Genomic DNA, 19,879 nt, shown 5'->3' with positions numbered 1-19,879 from the left:
ATTATATAATGCTCCTTTTGATAACAGCAACAAGAAAAGCATCAAAAACTGTCAAAATGATGGCTGTTATTATGGTAATTTTTTGCATCACTCGCATTGCAGAGCATTTTACAATGTCAAGAAAAGCCATCTTGCAAGACACAGCTACTTCTTCAAAGAGTTTTCAGCTAGAGGGACTGAACAAATGTGAGAGGAGAGAAATAAGGACACAAAGTTCACAACTATAAATACAAACAATAGAAGATATCCTTCACCTCTAGCTAGCTTGCTTGTTTTTCAAATAGGTGAACTGTGAAGTAGTACAACCAGGGGAAAATCAGCAAGTAAAAATGTTTCTGGAGGATCTAGAAGGGCATGAGCTATGTCTTGATGCTGTAGAAGACAGGCTAAGTTATACAACAATGGCCTTTGTCATTTGTAAGGAAGATGGTCTTAGCAGAAGTATAGTGTGGATGGTCTTAGGAGATATGTTGTGTGTTATCTTGAGAAAGGGTTCAAGTGAGGACCAAAGAAAAGGAACTCCTGGAATTCAAACATGAGGTCACAAGGTTTGGGTATGAATTTTGACAGAATAAAGGCAGAGGTCAGATTCCAGGAAGAGCTAGGTGGAACAAAAGAAGATTTTGGACCTGAGTTCAACATGTGAAGGAAGAGAAAAGGAAGTGTGGCAGGACTGCTGGTGGTGGCACAAGAAACGCAGTGGCATTTTTAACAGTTACTGGATATAAGGAGGAAGAGTTCAAAAGTGAGTAATGGGCCCAGTTTCATGTTGAATGCAAAATTCTAAGAGGATACACTGGTGTGTGCATGCTGACATGTGTCAGGAAAGGGCGAAGCTGAGACTGGGACTGCCTTGAAGGAAAAAACTTTCAGTTTCATAGACTAGATGGGACCACTGGAGCCTCATTCATTTTTACCCTATAAGGCTCTACTTAGTGCTTCAGCCCACAGGAAATTAAACTTTCTGCTACAGTCTGAGGATCCCATCGTGGTCACTCAGTGGCAGGGGGTGTGTGAGGTGATGACAGTGAGTGACCCACGTCTTGAGGTGGGTGGGAAGGTCGCGTTTGCGAGGTGGCGGGAAGGAAGGCACGGCCCTCGTTGCAGACGGAAAGCTGGATGGCATCTGAAGTGGGGACACACACTGAGCAACTAGAGAAGTGTTAACCTATGTCTCCACCATGAACTGTCAAAGCTGACCCTCTCTCTGTATTCCCCAGTAGTTGTCAGCTCCTGGCAGAATGAGTTGAGGCAATTATTATCTATAACTGCCCAGGTATAGATCCACTGGTCTCACACCTGACTTTTGTAAACCCTACCATAGAAACTGAGCTCTGAGAACAAGTTTTAGTTACACATGCTCTGTGCACAGTTCAAAGGCATTTGGGAAAGCAACGCTTTGATGGTATCTCCAAGAAGCTTTCTGGAAGAGTAAGACTAAGCTACACCTTGGTCGCTTTGAGGCATCTTCTCAGCCCACTTTACAACGTCAGGCTCCTGAGTCCTCCGATAGCTAAAGTGTTTTTGATCCATTGCCTTGAGTTCCTAGAGGACACTTTCTTTTCTTTATGGACAGTTAGTAAATACCTGATCACCAGCATAAATAGTACTTGGATGTCAATGACATGCATAGAAATACGTCTGATATTAGCAGATAAAAGCAACATTATTCCTATACTGCATTCTTTAATAAATGCCTTTTCCGTTGTTCTCCCATGTTTCCACAAAAATAGACTCATTTGGTTTTTTAAAAAAAAATCCTGAAACAAGCTAGGTAACTAGCCTGAATAAACTCTGAAAACAGAATTAGAATGGTATAAAAATAAATAATTTGGGGCAATTACAAGCTAACCTAGCCACAGTTTTTTCTTTCCCCCTTCAGACATAATGTAACCAAACAGTGAAGCAATTTCCACATTTTTTTTTAATGTTAGACACACTTCATTTGAATGTCTCAGTACCTGCAAATTTAAACTCTAAGGGCACTAATTATCCTATATGACGAGGGGTTATTGTCATTAATGTTAGTAGAAGTTAGGGCCCACACACTGGGAGGGAGATTTACTCTTTTACAAAATCTGCTTTATTCAGGTACAGTTGCTTCAAAGTCCTTTCCTCACCATGCAGCCTATGGTCAATGCAGAGAAGCTCATTATAGCAGTTATGTTCATGATGATACCAGATGTTCAAATTAAATACTCATGAGAATTATTTTCAGGCTTCCTATTCACATAAAACTTGCTGGCAAACAATCAGTAAATGGAAGGATGCTGCCAAAAAAAAGAAGGAAAAAAAAAAAAGAAAGAAAGAAAAAAGAAAAGTTGCACCATCATTTAACTGCAATTTTATCCATCCCATCCAGTACAGACAGATGTAACATTTGAGAAATCAAAGCATTTATCTGAAGAGAGATTTTCTCAGTTTACAAAACTTCTTCCTGCTTAGCAGACTTCAGCAATAGCACTGTTCTTTCCTAGGTTTACTACACATGTGGCTCACCAGTAATTTATGAAGGCTTATTATTTCTTGTGTAATGAAGCATATCTCTTTGCAAATAGCAATGGGAAAGAGAGGGCAGATCGCAGTCCAGCTGGGCCTGATAACAAAAAGTAGCATGCAAATGCTGGCTCTGCAGCGGGCTAAGAACGCCCCAGAGAGGAGTGCTGCCAGCTCCTGTGGTGTTATGATGAGTCTCACGATATCTGACATTTTGTTTAAAGCCCTAGAGAGATCATTAACTGAAAACCTCTGCTTTAAGTTTCTGGACTAGTGGCTTCCAAACTTTCTAGACTGTGGATCAGTACCAGCTCTCTGTATTTCAGCATGCTCTCACAAACTTTGACTTTTAATTAAAAACACTAACAAGGCAATTTAATCTCACTGTTTTAGCCAGTCCTAGGAATAAGATGCAGATTGCTTACTACAGTCTTACAAGTGATCATTGGCTCAGGAGCTCAGTTTGGGATCATTTATCTAGACCTCATGGCTGCAGAAAATCCACTTGAACAGTGAACCAACTTTCCCTGTTGGGCTAACCTCCCACTTTAAGCCGATCTTTCTACCCTTCTTTTCATACTTTCCTTTCTTTTACCTCTGTACTGGTTCTCTTCAGCTCCAAACACGAGTCCATCTCTTTGTTCATTTGTAATTCCCACTTGCCTGACATTTCCAGATGTTTCTCTCTTCCCTCGCTCATACTTATTTTGCTGTACATTCTCCAGTCCCCTCTTACCCAGTTCTGTCCCAGGTAAATCACAGCATTAAGTGTTTTGGACTTTTCCTACAAAGATGTCACATCACATTACTGAAATGCATATTTAGAATTTGGAAGAGACCACTTTGTTACAATAATATCAAAGCCTGTCACATTTTAGGTCTATTTTACTTGACAGCATCTCTTTGGAGAACAGGAATCTACATAGCTCGTAAATGATATTTTGACAGTTGCTAGTTAATCTGCCCCATTGAGACCATTTTCTCCAGGTCACCTCTTTAAAGCAAAGGGCCCTTTTTTCCTCTCCTTTTTGGGTTGCATTTCTTCTACCGCCACCCATGATATGTACCAAGCCCGACGGACTTGGCATATGCATAAGGGGAGACAGGAGAGGGAAGAATTGGCTCTGCACAGACAACTGTGATAGGTGGACTGTTAGTTGGGTTGGCTGTTGTGTTGCCTTTCTTGCTTGGTTCTCCTCTTGAGCTAGGGACATAGGAAGCAAGCCATCATAAGAAAATGTAGGGGTATAACTTTGATCAAAAATAGTAGCAGTTCTCAGATATTTTCAAAATTCAGTAAAAATCACTCCATTTCACTGCTTATTAGAGTATTTGGTTTGTGATGAGGTGAATTTTTCAGATACTTTATGTTTACCAATAACTGCTCCCTCAGTTAAATATAATTAATCAAGTACTGAATCTCTTTTAGAAGTTCTGTTTTTTTTCCTAATTGAGAAATAGAACTGTTATAACACTTTTACAGAGACTGTGCTTTAAAGATGCCAGCAAAGAAGTGACTTTTTCCTCTAATCAATGATATTAAAAAAATGACTGTATTCCTGTAACACTAAAAATGAACAGACGAGATTTTAGTCTCGGGGGAGAAGGAGTATGTTCACTCAAGTAAGAAAAGCGCTGGTTACTGGGGAGATGCCAAGTGGCATTGACAACCCTCTCCCACACCAGTAATGGAAGAACGCTGCTTGTATTAATGGTGCTTTGCAACTGAGGGTACAGACATTTGAACTCTGCATAGGACAAGAGATGCTGATGAATGCTCAGTGTTTTGTATATACTGTGTTAATCTTATGTGTATTGCATAAAGGGATTGTATGTATGTGTGTACATGTGATACATAAATTACTTAGATATTCAAACATTATTGTATATAGGTAAACCTCTGTATAGGTGGGTTACTGATGGTTACGTCTTAGGAGTCAAACTAATTGCTGTATTTTTATTCAGACTTAAACAGGAAACACTGGCATTTATAACATGCATGGCTGCATTGCTGCTGTTGGCATTCGAACTAGGAATTGCACTCAGGCCCAGCACCACTGTGACAACTTGAAAAAAATAATCTGTAGGGCTTATAAATATGAAGAAACTGTCATTGTTACTTGGAAACAAACTTGACAGTGTGCATGTGAATTCCTCAATTTGTCACATTCATCAGGGAAGAAAGGGCTGATCCGAGTGTTTTAAGTGACTGTTGTGTTTTGAATTGTTCTGATACATAATAGGCAAATTTTGTTCGTAAACATAAAGTGCTTTCTATAAATGTGAGGATAAACCACCTCTGTACAAAATTCTATTGCACCTTAAATTGCAGGAGAGCATTTATCCAGTTATCTCTCTGACCTTGTACTGCATTGGAAGGCTGAGCTAATTTTTCTTCTAAAACTGTGCATAATACTGAAATACTTGCTCAGTTACTTTGGCCTTAGATAAAAATGGATCTTAAATATGGGAATACGTTTTTACCCCTTTGGAAGGCATAAGCAAATGATCATGTGAAGCTTGTGATTTCTTGACTCTCACATTCAGCGACAGCATTTCTTGAGCCATTTATCCCTTATGTGAATGGAAGGTGTCCAGAAGAGCTGTATCTGCAAGCTAAAACCTCCTTTTCTCCCCTCCATCCTGCCTTCAGCATGTTCAGTATCTGCAAATAGATGCCACTGTGCTTCTCCACAATTTAACGTTTAGTCGGTATTTTCTCAGCTAGTGAAAAATAAAATGTGTTGCAAACTTGTATATGACAGGGTTCTACAGAGCTTAGTGGTACTTCCAGTCCTTTCAGAAACAATTTATTGAAACTTGCAAAAACTGTGTAACTTTGAAGAGATAACTGTGAAATACTCTTTGTACCAGACTTTCTGGGTAAGCTACTGCTCAGGACTTTGTATCTGTGGGTGTTGAGCAGAAGGTGAGTGCAAACACTCCAAGCAGCAGGCAGTAGCTTGTGGGATCAAGGTCTAACAGCGCAGGCATCTCAAAACCTATCAACAAAACTTGATGAGACAGATGACTATCTGATAATAGAACAACATGGGGAGAGCTATTGCTTTTTATCACGTTCTTCCTCGACTGTTAAAAGTGCTTACTTGTCTTCAGAGCTCAGACAAATTTAAGAGGGAAGACAGTCTATATCTGACACATGACAAAGAAGCACCAACTGGTGCTGTGGACTAGCAACCACCCAAATCTCTTCAGAGAGATCCCTGGTTGACATGTGAGGGGGGCACTTGGCAGTTGTAGAAGCAGCTCAGCAATCACTGGATACAAGTGCTGTAAAGACATGCTTGGCACAGTTCTTGCACCTGATGAAACATGCTATGCATCAAATATGGGGAGGGCTGAATAAATAAACAAAAAGGTTGCAAACTATTTTGCCCATTGAAAGGCAAAAAAAAAAAAAGGCAATTAGAACTCCTAATTAAAAAAAAAAAAAGCAACAAAACAAACCACCTTTCTTTTAACACAGAAGGAACAAATTTTCCTCCTTTAGAGTTCTGTATGCTGGTGTTCAAGGAGTCACATGCTGGTATTAGTGGAGAAGTGGAATAAAATGGCATGGTTTTGGTACGGTACCTAGTTCTTCAGTCTGTCATTTCACATCCTAGAGGACTGTTCTTTGTTTTCTCTTCTCTCTACCGTGAATCTAAAACCAAATAAGACTTAAAAGAAGATCACTCACCTCCAAGCAGCTTTGAATCCACTTGGCTTTCAACTTTATGAACCAAATCCTTCAATATATTGGTCAGAAAAATGCTATACTATGGATATATGTCATTAGTAAGAAGCTTATTTTCTTGACAAGGTCTTTAAGCCAAAACCAAAGAGCAGGACATCATGAAAATCCTCTGAATCTAAGATTCATCCACCAAAGTAAACCAGCATCACTAACTAGTAGTAGTTTTGGGAGTTTCTGTGGCCATCCAGCTTCAGGCATCAGCTCTGCTGGGTGTGTTTTTAACTCCTGGCATGCAACCACATCACAGACTGCCAGACACACAAAGAACGAGAAGCCACATGCTTTGAAAAGGAAGCTTTTAACGTTTTGGAAACTTCAGCCATCCTTGCATGTCTCATGACATAAGGATGCTCCCCAAACCTGCAATTATGAATTTAGAAGCTTACACTGACATTGGAAAAGACTCTGCTTTCTGATCAATATCTCCTCTGACACTTTAGCAATGGCTGATGTTTCTTGGATTTAATGGTGGATAAGAAGGTACCTAATTCTCCACCTCAAGCAGTATCTGCAAGGTTCTCTAATGTGTTGGGGTGAAAAGGGTTTCTAAAAACAACAGGGCATGAAGGGCAGCATAATTAAGAAAACCTAAAACCAAGAGCTTAGTTTAAACAATAATAGAAATGAACTTTCATTGGAGGTCAGAAATAGGGTTTAGGCTGAAGCCACTTTTGAAGGTATCTGTTCTTTATGCTCTGTTCAGAATCAACCGTCTTCACCGTTATAAATAGGGCTCATTTTCCTGAAGGCTAAATATGAGAGTAAGAGCACAAAAGCTTTATATTGGAGAGGGCACTATAAGGAAGGTCACTTTATAGAAAGCATGAAGTGTAATTTGGAGAAGAATGCTAATACCAGCTATATCAGATTGTGAGGAAGCTGAAAACAGCATATGTTCTAATATTGCCTTTTATTGATTTTGCTGCCAACATCCCACTTCAACAATGTTACAGCTGCACTTCAGGATTCTTAATGGAGGGGGATGGAGAAAATCAATATATAGAGCTTGCTTCTGCTCCCATTGAAGTCAACGCAAGTTTCATTATTAACTGCAATGAGCACAGTTCAGACTGTTTTGTTGCTTTGTGTTTGTTTTTTCTTTCCCTTTTTATTTAACCTCCTAAGGGGCAATGTGTACTGTTATCCTACATTTTATAAAAGTCCCATTTAAACAGGTGAATTCCCTATCAATCTGCAAGTCTACATATTCAGAATGACGCCCTGCTTTATGAAACCTAATGAAAAATTATAGCCTGTATCCTGAACTGGGAAAGTTATAATAAAAGATATAGGATTTGAAATAAATTCTAATAACAAAATTATTTCTTTCTTAAAAATATTTTCATTCAGATATAAAGCAAATAAAAACAGTTTAGCTTTTACTGACTTATAAAACATTACTTTCAATGTGCATTGTTTGCTCTATTACAAATAGTGGGGATGCACCCAAACTTCTTTTCACTACTATTTTAATGCTATTTACACAAAATGAAACGTGCTAAAATTATCTCCAAAAATTATAAGCATCATCTTCATTCCAACAACATGCTGTTAATTTTGTTCTAGCATGAATGCAAAACATATTTTAACATGCTGTCAAAATGAGATACTAAGAATGTCAATAAAATGACACTAAAATAAATGTAAATTTAGATTGCTGTCACAAGTGGCTGCTTGGTTTTGTGAAGATGTTAGGTTGCTATAGCATTTTCCATAGCAACTTTGCATCTTATTATATAAATAATTCCTCAGTGTCCTTAAAGCTTACTAAAAACAGGATTAAATCTATTCTCATATGTAATGATCCTGCATAAAACCTTATCAGTATGAAATACCCAGAAAACATGATAAAATGTAATCTAGATAATAGTATTTCTGGCAGTTGAAAGGCATCAAAGCGCAACAGACTTGTTTTGTAGTAAATGGGACAGCCTCCTAAAACCCATATTAGGAAAATGCCTTTGAAGTGTCTGTTTCCTCTAAAAATTGAAAGTTAGGTTAACCCCTTCACTGCTGTGTCCACAGGACCAGCACAGACCTTTGTCCCAAAGCCAATGTGTTGTGCATGATCCAGAGGAACTGGTCCAGTACCTGGGACAGGACAAGGCTGTCTTTATGCCCCAGGGAAGACAGGCTTGGCAACTACCTTCAGCCCTGATTCATCAAGGCATTTCTGCTAAATTCGGCTGCACAAGAAGTATTATTAGAGCCAAATGGACTTAAAACCAGTGGCATAAAATTAGGCCCCTGCCTATATGCTTCCTGAATTTCAGCCTATTTTTGTAAAAGCTGTGGGAAAAAAGGAATGCATTTTAAGGCACAAAATTGGAGTCTGCCTGATGATAACAGCTCTGAACTGGCATGCTGTGAAAGACACTAGAGCAGACTTTTCCTGGCGTAGAGGGAGTAATCATCTTGTGCTGCTTTCTAGTGATCATCCCTGATGGTCCCTGGGAAAAAAGCTGATTGTCTGCTGTGTCCAGAGCATTTCCATTCAAGTTACTCCACTTGGAGAGCTCAAAAGGGTTGTTCAGCTGTCTTCTCTGGCCAGAGGGGGGACCGTGTCAGTACAGCAACAATTCAGAGCTTCAGATTTTAAATACATTTTCTTCGAGATTGCTTATAAAACCTGGTTACTAGCTTCTGTTAACAGGGTATATTTTCCTCTTCATATGCCTTTATATGTTTATTACTGCAGGGCTGATTATGACACCAGCTGCTGATGGCTTTGAAATGATATTAATTTATTTGAGGAAAAAAGCAATGCTAGCCCATTAATTTCTAAATAAATACAGTTTGTTATTTTACATTATCTTCATCAACAAATGTTTAAAAGGAAAAAGGGAAAATTATGGGCTTGTTAAATATCAGCATCACTTTCTCAAAATCTGATGCTGAAAAGCTATGGGATGGAGAGGTAATGACAGAAAAGTAAGTCAGACCTTTGTTTAAAACTTAATCCCCCATAAAAACAAAAGACTAGACTTACAAGAAAGGAAGGGAGAAATATCTGATCCCTGGGATCAGAAGAGAGAGGAAGATCTGACATGAGATCTCCTCTGACACTTGGCCAGTCAGAAGAAAAGGAAGAGCAAAGCTCAGCTCCACAAAGCTGGGGTTCAGCAATTTCTATTCAAAGTTGTAGCAAGCTATATAAAGCTTTCCTACCAGTTTAATCCAGCTATAAAACACAGTTTCCATTCCACGTGTGCATCTCTGCATTCACACAAGCCTTAGAGAATGCAAAAAGAGGATTGACTTGCAGAGAAAAGAGGAATAAGCATCACACAGATCACTTTGGTGTTGTTTCAGGCTTTCCTTGAAGGCTTGCCAGGCTTGCAACTTTCAAGATAGATTTACTAACAATATCACAAAGCCTGTTTTATGCTGCGTGCACAGGGGTGCGGTTTTCAAATACTGACTTTCACACAGACTTACATGCTTCTGCGGGATAGACTGCCCGCTATTCAGCCTGCCTCCTATGGCAGCTGACTTAGCTAATGCTGCAAATAGGACAGATCAGCTCAGGAGAGCACTTAAATATCCAGGCTACTGTTCAAGGCAGAAGGAGCTGTAATGTTTAAGTTTGGTACCTACTTTAGGTATGTTTGAAAATCCTGCCGTAGGGGCCTAAACTGTTCTGGCTTGGAAGGCAGCACCAAACTTATGTGTTCAAACTGGGCTTCTGCTACATAACTTGCAATTTATTATTTGCATGCAGTCCCCGAGATGTTATTAAGTTACTTCACCACAGGTAATACAATGGCAGTGAAATGCTCCAGGGACCAATGAGTGGGCTATGGCAAGTCCGTTCAGTCGGAGAGAGCCCTATACCAAGGCATTTATCATCCACGTGGACAGGACAGGCAGTGGGTGAAGGAAAGGAAGCATCGTTGCCTCCATTTGATAGTAGGAAACTGAGATAACACGAATTCATTGATTAGTCCAGGCAGGGGGTATGTAGCAGAGCTGGGATTTGGCCCAGAGCTCTGGGATCCCGGTCAAAAGCCTTAATTCCCGCGTCCCTCTGCAAGCACTGTGCATTTCTTTCTTTTCCGTGGTGCCAGCCGCAGTCTCTCACTGAAGTTGGAGTTGTTAGAATTAATGGCACGTCACCAAGAACTGCAAAAGGAAGAGATTAACCCACCTCCCCTTAAAGTAAAATTACAGGTGCCTTCTAGGCATAAACCAAACTTCAGCTCTTTTCTATAACATGCAGCTTCACTTCACTAATTCTTAAAATTACTTTGGAGGCTTTTACATGTGAATCCTTACTCCCAGTGCCAGCAGGTGGGAGACGAAGCATCCATAAATCCTGATCATTCTGAAGATTTTCATATATCCTCTAGACTCTGGCGCTGAATCTTTTTTTTCCCCTGAGCTAATGCTTCAGTAGCTGCACCTTGACTTTCAAATGTATTAACTGAGTTGCCAATCATCATTATTATTTTTTTCTTAGCAATCTCCTAGCTTTACTTCAGCAATCCTCTTGTCCGTTTCAAACTCCAAAATCCACATTGCAGAAAAATCACTGTTTAAAGGCTGAATTTTGGGAAAAAAACATCATTCTAAAGGAATAGCTGATCCCACAGGTTAGATTCACTCAGTTGCAGGCCAGACTTTTGCCAGCTTTCCCCGTAATGCAAATGACCTTTAGTCTGTGAAACCAGGAGGATTTCCTATAAACTAGGCACACATGCTAGTTCAGCCAACTTATTGGTTTCCCTGGGGGGATCTTCAGGGGGTCCTTGCAGCAGTTTGAGATGCTGCCTAAAAGAACAAGCAGGTAGCAATGCCTTCCTTTTCCTTGAAGAATCAACTTGCACATGACAGAGTAGGGTACTAAGTCTGGGGAGAATGACCTATAAAACACCTGGAGGAGCAGAAGGTCTTTGTGCAGGAGGCAGTGCCCCAGACCCGCAACGTGGACAAGAGAGTGGAAGACAGGTCCAGTAGACTGACAGTCCCCATTCTCGTTCCAGCTCTACCACTGAGTCACTGACATCAGTAAATCAGGTTCATAAACTAGAATAGCAATTGACAGATGAAAGAAGAGGATTTGAGTCTGGAACAGAGTGAAGCACTTTGCAACAAGTCCCACTGGAACTGTTCTGCATTGTCACAAGTAGCAAGCCCAAATCTTCCCAAACAAACGGCTATTAGTGGATTTCTAACACGCACCATGACTTGATCTCTTGCATGATTTAGTATCTTGCAAAACTTGAAGAAAATATGCAAACCATTCTTACTAACAGCTTTTTCATCATCTATCCCAAATTTCCAGAACTTATTGTGTACAAGGGCCTCAGCAAAATGTAACATTCCTCTGAAACCTGAAGTCCAGCAAGCTGGGAGGAGCATTCAGGCACTGAAGTCCTTTTGCACAGCCTCAGGACTTAAATGTGTTACACTGTGTTTTCAAATGTTGGGGCTGGAATCTACCCTCTTTTTTTCAGGGTGATGTATAGGTTTCTCTTCAGATATCCTACAGGAGAGTGTTTGTTCTAACCAGTCTAGCTGTGAGGAACTGTGACATGCTCAGCACCATACTATCTAGACGCTCTCAGAAGTGGAGTTATTTCTGAACGAAAAAGGCTTGAGTTAACAGAAGAAATTACATTGGGAGACTGTTGAAACTACACTTTACCAAGATAGAATGAGGTCTTAGGACCCATTCTAAATTGTTGAATTAATTGAGCCTTCTTGTACTAGGGGCGATTTAACTAGGTGAACTAGTGAAAAAAGACCTGACACAGGTGTTGGAACCTGGAGGAATCTCTGTCACTTCTTGCAGAATCATAGAATCATTAAGGTTGGGCTTAAAGCTTGTAGCTTTGGGGATGGCAACTTCCCAGGAGTGTTGTTCCCACTGTTGAGTAGGGCAGCCTGAAAAATAATTTCTCATGAAAATTGTTGGGATGGCAGGACAGGCAGTCCAGAACTCTGGAACTATCCAAACCAGTTCATCACACCTCGTTGCTTCAGCCACTGCAGGATTTAGACTTTTAAGCCTTTATGTGTGCATGCTGTCCTTGAATTGGAGAGGCACAATATCTTCTTTGTGTTACTCAAGCCTTGCCCTTCCCACGGTTAAGCATTCAGACAAACATTTTAAGAAAAGGGGTTAAAAATAAAGAAAGTGCCAAAGTTTTCTTACTGTGCAGAATTGTTTCTTCGTGATAAAAGATTCTTTAAGAAACATTCTTTGTAGAACAGAGGTTACTGTGAATACAAATAGCCACTCCAGTGAGATAAAGAGGTGGTTCTGGCATGACATACTCAAAAAGAAAGAAAAAAAGAAAAACAGAAGGCAGCTAACACAAATAGCAATTTTAAAAAAATGCTAAAAGAAGGAAGGAAGAATCACTTCTCTGTACATAAAAATGAAAAAAAAAGTCCTTCTCTCACTTTCTTTTCATTTACCAATGTTTTATACCCAATAACTTTTTTGACATAACTCCAAGTTCCCTCTATTGTCAATGACAGAAGAATCAAATCCACTTGCTTTAGTTGAGAGTGTAATGTTGGAAGAAGAAAGCTATAAAATTAATTTTAGAACTGGATGACTCTACGTATGCAGCAGGCTGGATCAACTCCGCTAAGATCAAGATGATGATGAATGGTATAATGGACAATGACGGACAAGTACTCAAGTGGATTCCTATCACTAAATTTTGATTTAGTATGCAACACAGTACTTACTAGATTTGCTACTGTTATCACCGAGGGGACTCAAGTCCCCACATTATAACAATACAAATAAAGTGAAGTTGTTTGGGATGGAATGCTGTAGAAATCTCAGATATTGAAATATTTGATAAAAATGTCCCTTTTCATGGAAGAAAACCAAAGACGTTTTCCTATTTGTGATGTTACAAAAAGAACGACCAGCATAGCTCTGCCCTAAGCATGCTTATGTTAAACCTAGCTGAATTGATAAGTATGACAATTCAAAACATCATTACTCCTCTTCTGGAGTGCAGGCTGTGGGTTTTTCTGGCTCACCTTCCTGTTGTTAATTCTAATAACTTCGTAAGAGTGGACACAGTCAAGGTAAAATGATTAGACATTCGTAAAAATCTCTGATTGCTAGCAGTGCTTTGTCTGCAGAGACCCACTGTCTCAGCTCCAAACACTTGCTAATGATGTCCAGAAAATTCAAACCCACACAATTAGTCAAATAAAAATTAAGGCTGCCCTTTAGAGGTTTTACTGTTTCATTTTTCTTCCAGGAAAAACATTAAATCTCCCCTCAAGAGAGATGCTATAGTAAAAATTTCTTTGCTAGAATGACACTCCTTCCTTTGGTCTTTACTTCTGGAGTCATTCAACCTCACACAGCATCTTGTCACAGGAGAAGCCGAAGAGCTCCTCTCTACGTAAGCTTGAATTCACACTTCTGTGCAGGCATACAAGGACTTGAAACCATTGAATGGATGAAATTCTTTCCTTTCTTAATATGGTGCCTCTATGCAAAGGCCTAGATTAAAATTGTGCCCATCATGAGACTCTCAGTTTCTTTCCATTTTACTCCCACCTTCTTTATCTTCCTTAAAGGTCACTGCTGGCTGGTAGCTCCCAGTCATGCGTTGGCTTCAGCCTCTGTAAATTTTCTTTCTGAAGATGAGCGTCTAGACAGGCAAACCCTTTACTCACAACTTTATTAGCCAACGTCAAGAAATCAAGCAAAGGGTCATCCAGATCATATTACCAGTCAGTAATTCAGGCAGCTTCTGAGCCACCTCTTGGAGTGTCCACCCTTGGATAGCAGAGTATTTGTAGAAGGCCGAAAAAGTTGCTTTTCTTTCCACATATTACAAGCACCCTTGTTTTTTCTTTCATGATAGCCATCTAACGAGAGTCAAATTAATGCAGTATGCAGTACCATATTGTGAAATACGTACGCTTAAAAGTTAATTCCACAAAACACACAGTTAAAATGGTATAGCGTGTTTGTTAGAGAGCTTATATGTTACTATGTATTTGTTGAAAAGAAAGGTAAGACTTAGAGAATACTGACCAAAACATAACTTCAACTCGTCTCATAATAAGACATTGTTACAACCATGGAATGAAAGACTGTTATTCAAGACTGCAGAGTGTGCGCTGAAGAAACATAATGCTTCCAGCCAAGGGCAGAACTGAGACAATTTTCATCATTATAGATCATAGCAGGTGACAGACACCTCCTAGAGACAGCTTGCATCATTCAAATAACTAATTTATGAGGGTTTAAAATAAGATACTGTCTTATATAATCAGCTATTAATATGTCACTTCTCATATGTAAGTTTTTGTTTGCTTTTAAAAAAACAAGAGTTGTATATACTTGACAATATAGAGGGATTTGGCTTTACCTGAATCATCCACTCTCAGCTTTTTACTGGGATTGTCACCACTGTCATCATCAGACATTTCCATCTCCTCTTCCCGGCGGATTCCCATGAGCTGTTCACTGTGAGCATTTCGGAGCTCCTAAAACCCAAAATGACCTTTTGTCAGTATTAACTTCCATCATGTCATTATGTATTATTTAGTATCTGTTTTTAATACCGCTCTGATTTTAATTATGCATCATTTTTCATTGTAATCATACTTATTTGTATATGAATATTTATAACAACAGTAGCACAGGGAATTCTTCCTGTGAAAGAACGGAGTTTATCAAAGGTAACACTCAGGGAAAACAAGAGAGAAAGTGAGTCTCCACGTCGAGTGATCTTTAGTTCTACCAAACATAGCAGAATGCTTTAACAGCAGGGATAATGTTTAAAATTGTGTATAAAGCAGACTGATAAAGAGATTGTCAGCCTGCTTAAGGTATAGATAATTCTTGCTTCTCTCTGCCACTTGGGGTAGGATTCATTCAGCCAAATGTAGGTGTCTCCATTAAACAAAGTCATATTAACTACACCTTAAAAGTGCCTAGTTCTCTCTGCTGATGGTAAAGGGACCCAGAGCAGCCAGTGCTGATGGAGCGCTCTATATCGTAGGTGCCTAATGCTGGGCAAAGGAATCTCACCCTCTGTCCCTACGCCCAGACTGCCTCGGATTTAAAAGACCCAGCCCAATAATGTTGTCCTGAAAATCTCTGCATCTTGATCCAAAACGAGTGCCAGCACGGACAACCCGGTTTCTGGGCGACTGCCGCAAGGGCAGGCAGGCAGGCAGGGAGCCCGTGCACATGTCACTAGGTAAACGATCAGCAGGCACGCAGGCTTTGTGGGAGTCTAGACGGTCTTTGTTCTGGGTAGAAAAGCTGGCGCGGGTGTAGCGGCTGGCTTTTTAATGGCAGCGCTGAGAAAATTGAGAGGCCTCTATTTTGTCCTAATAATCCTGTCAGGTGTAACACGGGGATGCTGCACCGTGATTAGTGTAGGCCTTTTCAGTCTGCAGACAGCTAATTTTTCTGCCGACAAAGAGCTTAATTCCCAAAGAGGTGGTTTGAAACCTTTGAAACAAGGAAGAGTCGCGTGGAAGGAGGAGGCGGCATTGAGGACTCCGACCACTGCTCCGTGCAATTAACAATAAGCTGTCAGAGAGGGACTGCGTGAAAAAAGGGAAGGCGTTTCCCTTGAGCTGTACCCTTGGTTCATCGGCAGACCTCAAATATTCTGATAAATGTATATGTGTCCATTAATCCCAGCAAAGGCAAGGAGGCTAATTAGTGGGCGTTTTACATGAGAATAATTTCAAATTAAAAAAAGTTATTAAAAAGGTAAATTGTCAACCAGTGTCTCATGCAATCAGAGGCACCTCTGGAAGAAATTAGCAAGCCATTTCTTAATTCCTTATTGGAAAAGACCACCTGCACCTTTTCCTGGGGAAGTATGCTGCATACATGAGCAGACATCCTCTTACATTTACTCCCTCTTTAGGGGATAAATGCCCTTGATGTATCAACGTCTACATTATCAGCAAAGCCAATAATCTTCCACGGAGAATGTCTATGTGTATGAGTGTTTGCTTTGGGTTTCGGTTTCTAGCAAAGCTTTCCTAAATTCAGAAAAAAACAGAAGGTGATCAGGTAATTAAACAAATTAGAAGATAATGTCATGGTTAGAAAATGTGATTTAAATCGAAGATGCCATTTGGTACATTTCCATTGTATTTCACATCTGAAAACCAGACATTTCTAAAATACATTGGTTTAGTGAGAGCCTTCACATGTTTTTGAATTGTTTTTGTTGTCCTTTTAGAAAAACAAAAGGCAATAATATTTGAAAAAATGAGTAGTGAATTAACATTTCTGGAAAGTCCAACTCTTATACAATTCAGTTCACTAAAGATTTAGAAGCCAGCAAATGAGTCACACAACACACCCCTTTTACAGAAAGTTAGTTTAAGAAGGGATGGTCTTAATATAATTGAAATAATCTACTAGCAAATCATATTTTCATACTTCTCTAAAAGAAAGACAAATATCAATCCCCCAACTTCCCAACTTTCAATTGAACAAAGGCTTTATCCACTACTTATATGAAATATTTGTGAACAAAATGCAACATACAGTTTGTACCAATAATTTATGCTAACATTTTAAGTGTCCCATTATTGTGAAGTCATTTGGTATTCACCATAATAGCACTGATAATAAAGAATTCATTTGGTATTCATGTGGATGTTACATTTAGTGCCATTGGTATTCAACTGTAATTTAGCATTAGTTAATGGGCACTTAAAATGTTATCCAAATGATTTATATCACAGCACTTTAGTGTTTCTCAAACTAAGTGTACAACACTTATTTTACAAGTGTACTACAAAATAATTAAATAAGTGCATCTTACCTTTTAAAGTTTTTATTCTGAGACAGAGAAAAATCATTTAGAAGACTGTGATAGTAACAATCAACATACTGTACTACATGAAGGTAAACCAAGTGTATGTAAGTTGCTCATATTAAAAAAAAAAGGGAAGAAGAAAGAAAGAAAACAAAGACAGCGGTACTTACTTTTTAAAATACAGGCTCATAGCGTATATACTGAATTAAAAACGAAAGCTGGATGACCAAAACACAGGATGAGGTCTAGCACTTCCTTTGCTGCCACTCGCAGCAAGGGGAGTTAGAATCCCATTTCCTCTGTTCATGCTTATGACAGTCACACATGCATGGTCCCACATTGCTAACTCTGTGTGGTAGTAAGGTTACATTTATACTGGTTTCTTTGCAAGCATAATACTTAGAATCAATACAAGTGATGAATCTACTTTTTTAAAGATAAACATAAAACAAGTGGGAAGGAGTATGTCATAATTCTGGACTTAATATGCTTAAGTCATTACTTAGGAAAGAAATTCTCTATTTTATTTTCAGGCAAAGTCATCTTATAATGACCATATGATGGCACAATGAGAAAAAAAAAATCTGTGCTACAGAATACTTCTTTTAAAAATAGATCATGATGACTCCTAAAAAGTATTTTTCAGAAATAATTCTTAATTCTATTCTTAGTTGAAAATATCGTTCCTAATTTCACTACTTCATTATTTTAGGTAAGTAAACATAATCCTCCAATGATTTCCCAAATTTTGCATGAAAAATAAAAACACATCGGTCTCTGTCTTAGTGTTATTTAATGACTATTATCATAATGACAGCAATGGGAGCAATTCATACTGTAGATGAGACTGTATAATGGCCAGTTGATTAACAGCTAAAACGGTAGCCGTAAATATTGCTGAATACACTATGGCCAGCTACAACCACACTCGTTCTGTGTCAATCCAGCTGTGAGATGATGGATAGAAAGTAATAATAAAATCACCAACCTCAGAATGCTTTCGCCAAATGTCTATGTTCTTTCGCTGGGCTTTCGAGAAATGGTCCCAAGCTTTTTGTCTGGTAGAAGCGTTGAAAACGGCGACAATCTGCTCAACTTTGGTGAACAAGGAAGTCAAACAAGACAAGCAATTTATGTTGTGATCACTATAGAGAAGCAAAGCAAAGACACTAGGAGTCTATGGATGATGTCATTACTGAAACAACATCATCAATATCCATCCAATGATGTGTCTTTCGTACTTACATTTTATCAATGTTGGAGATGTCTCCCTTCAAGTCTGTCTCCATAACTTTAGTCTACACAACTTATAACTATGTACCAAAAAACACGCATGCAGCTGCTTCCCCGTGACGTCTGCTACAACTCTCTGCACAGGCACATGCCTTTGCATGTGTGGCTATAGGTGTGTGCCTACAGAAATGACACTCGAGGCATAAAACTGACACGTGTTCCCCTGTGGCAGCTGCGTACAGATGAGCAAGCATTCATTTACAAATGAAAGCATGAAAGACAAGTGGGCTCTGCTTTGAAAGGTGACTATCTGCTAGTGGGAATTTGTCAGCAGATGGGAAGGGCTAAACCATACATAAATGCTGCATTCTGTACCTGCAGCTGCTGCTTCTCTTCTATTTAATATAAATGGGCTCACCTGTGGTAGATCATTCTGTCCTGTGTCCATGGCCTATGTAGGTTTATGTACATGAACAGTTGCATTTTTGTGCATATAAGATGAAGAAGACATGTGAAATGGGCTTCCCTCATTCAACTCTAATGAATTTGTTCTGAAGCCAGACATCAATATTTAGGTCAATGATCTAGGACAATTAAGAACCTTAAGTTTTTAGCTACTTGTTCATCCTAAATCAGAAGCCTTTCTCCCAACACTCTTTTCTTTCTCTTCACATCAGTTACAAGCCACATTGTCCTTCCACAACAGTGACCTGCCTAGAAATGATTTGACCAAGATATAAGTTGCTTTAATCCCAGCACAGTTAACTGCAAGACCACCAAGAAATCCAGATTATCTACAGATGACCCGGGCTGTGCTCCTGAGTGAGCAGCTGTGCTGACCTATGAACTCGAACTGAAAAATGCTTCAACTCTTTGACAAGGTTCTTGGCTATTTATCTCTTTAAATTCCTGGGCTGAAATGATGTCACTGTTTTGTAAAGCTGCAGCTTGGAGTACCTCCCTCCCACCTCTTTCACTGAGAAATGGTGGTAGGAGTGCTGTAATGCCCTCTGATTTGGTCTCTCATCAAGTTGATCAATGGCTGCTCTCCTTCTCCACTAAAGTCACAGATGTGGAGGATCTTATTATACATAACAACCTATCTTTCCTAAAATGGTGAGCTCACCTAGTAAATCAGTTATGTATCTTTCACCTCTAGATCTGAAAGTTAACCCCGCTCACTTGAATAGGAGCACATTTCTTCTATTCTCTTTTTTTACCACTGTCGCAGGCTGGTTTCAGATTCAGAAAGATTACAATGTTTTGAATCACATATGGAAGTTTTTCTTTGCAGTCATCAGGGCTGGTTAGTTAACTTCTAAAGCCATAGAAAATAAATGTAGTATTTTAAAATTAATACTTATATGTAGTTTATACTGAAGAAGGTGCCTCAAAACTACTGGGATGATCCGATCCATTTGTGATCCATTCAAGTTTTAATTGCAGATGTGATAATTTCAGCCTATTAGAACTTGCTTGGAGTGAAGGGTGGACGTATCAAGGAAGTTATGCTGTGTATATTTATTCAATTAATTTGAAAAGCATGAAAATGTTAATGCACTCTATTATTATGTGTATAGAAACTGAGGCTAGAATTTAATTACTATCA

At 39.2% G+C, this 19,879-nt stretch overlaps 1 protein-coding gene across 1 annotated transcript in view; it reads right to left on the bottom strand.

Annotated features, from left to right (window-relative positions):
* ENOX1 (ecto-NOX disulfide-thiol exchanger 1) overlaps positions 1 to 19,879 on the bottom strand; it is a 155,197-nt gene that overhangs the window by 49,038 nt on the left and 86,280 nt on the right. The window contains exons 8-9 of the mRNA XM_009322855.1: positions 18,026 to 18,132; positions 14,611 to 14,728 (exon numbers count right to left, since the gene is read on the bottom strand). Of these exons, the coding sequence (XP_009321130.1) occupies positions 14,611 to 14,728; positions 18,026 to 18,132 (225 nt within the window). The remainder of the gene's footprint in view (positions 1 to 14,610; positions 14,729 to 18,025; positions 18,133 to 19,879) is intronic.

This window comes from Pygoscelis adeliae, unplaced genomic scaffold (genome assembly GCF_000699105.1).
Source record: "Pygoscelis adeliae isolate BGI_AS28 unplaced genomic scaffold, ASM69910v1 Scaffold74, whole genome shotgun sequence".
Classification (NCBI taxonomy): Eukaryota; Metazoa; Chordata; class Aves; order Sphenisciformes; family Spheniscidae; genus Pygoscelis; species Pygoscelis adeliae.
This window is presented reverse-complemented; position numbering and strand designations above follow the sequence as displayed.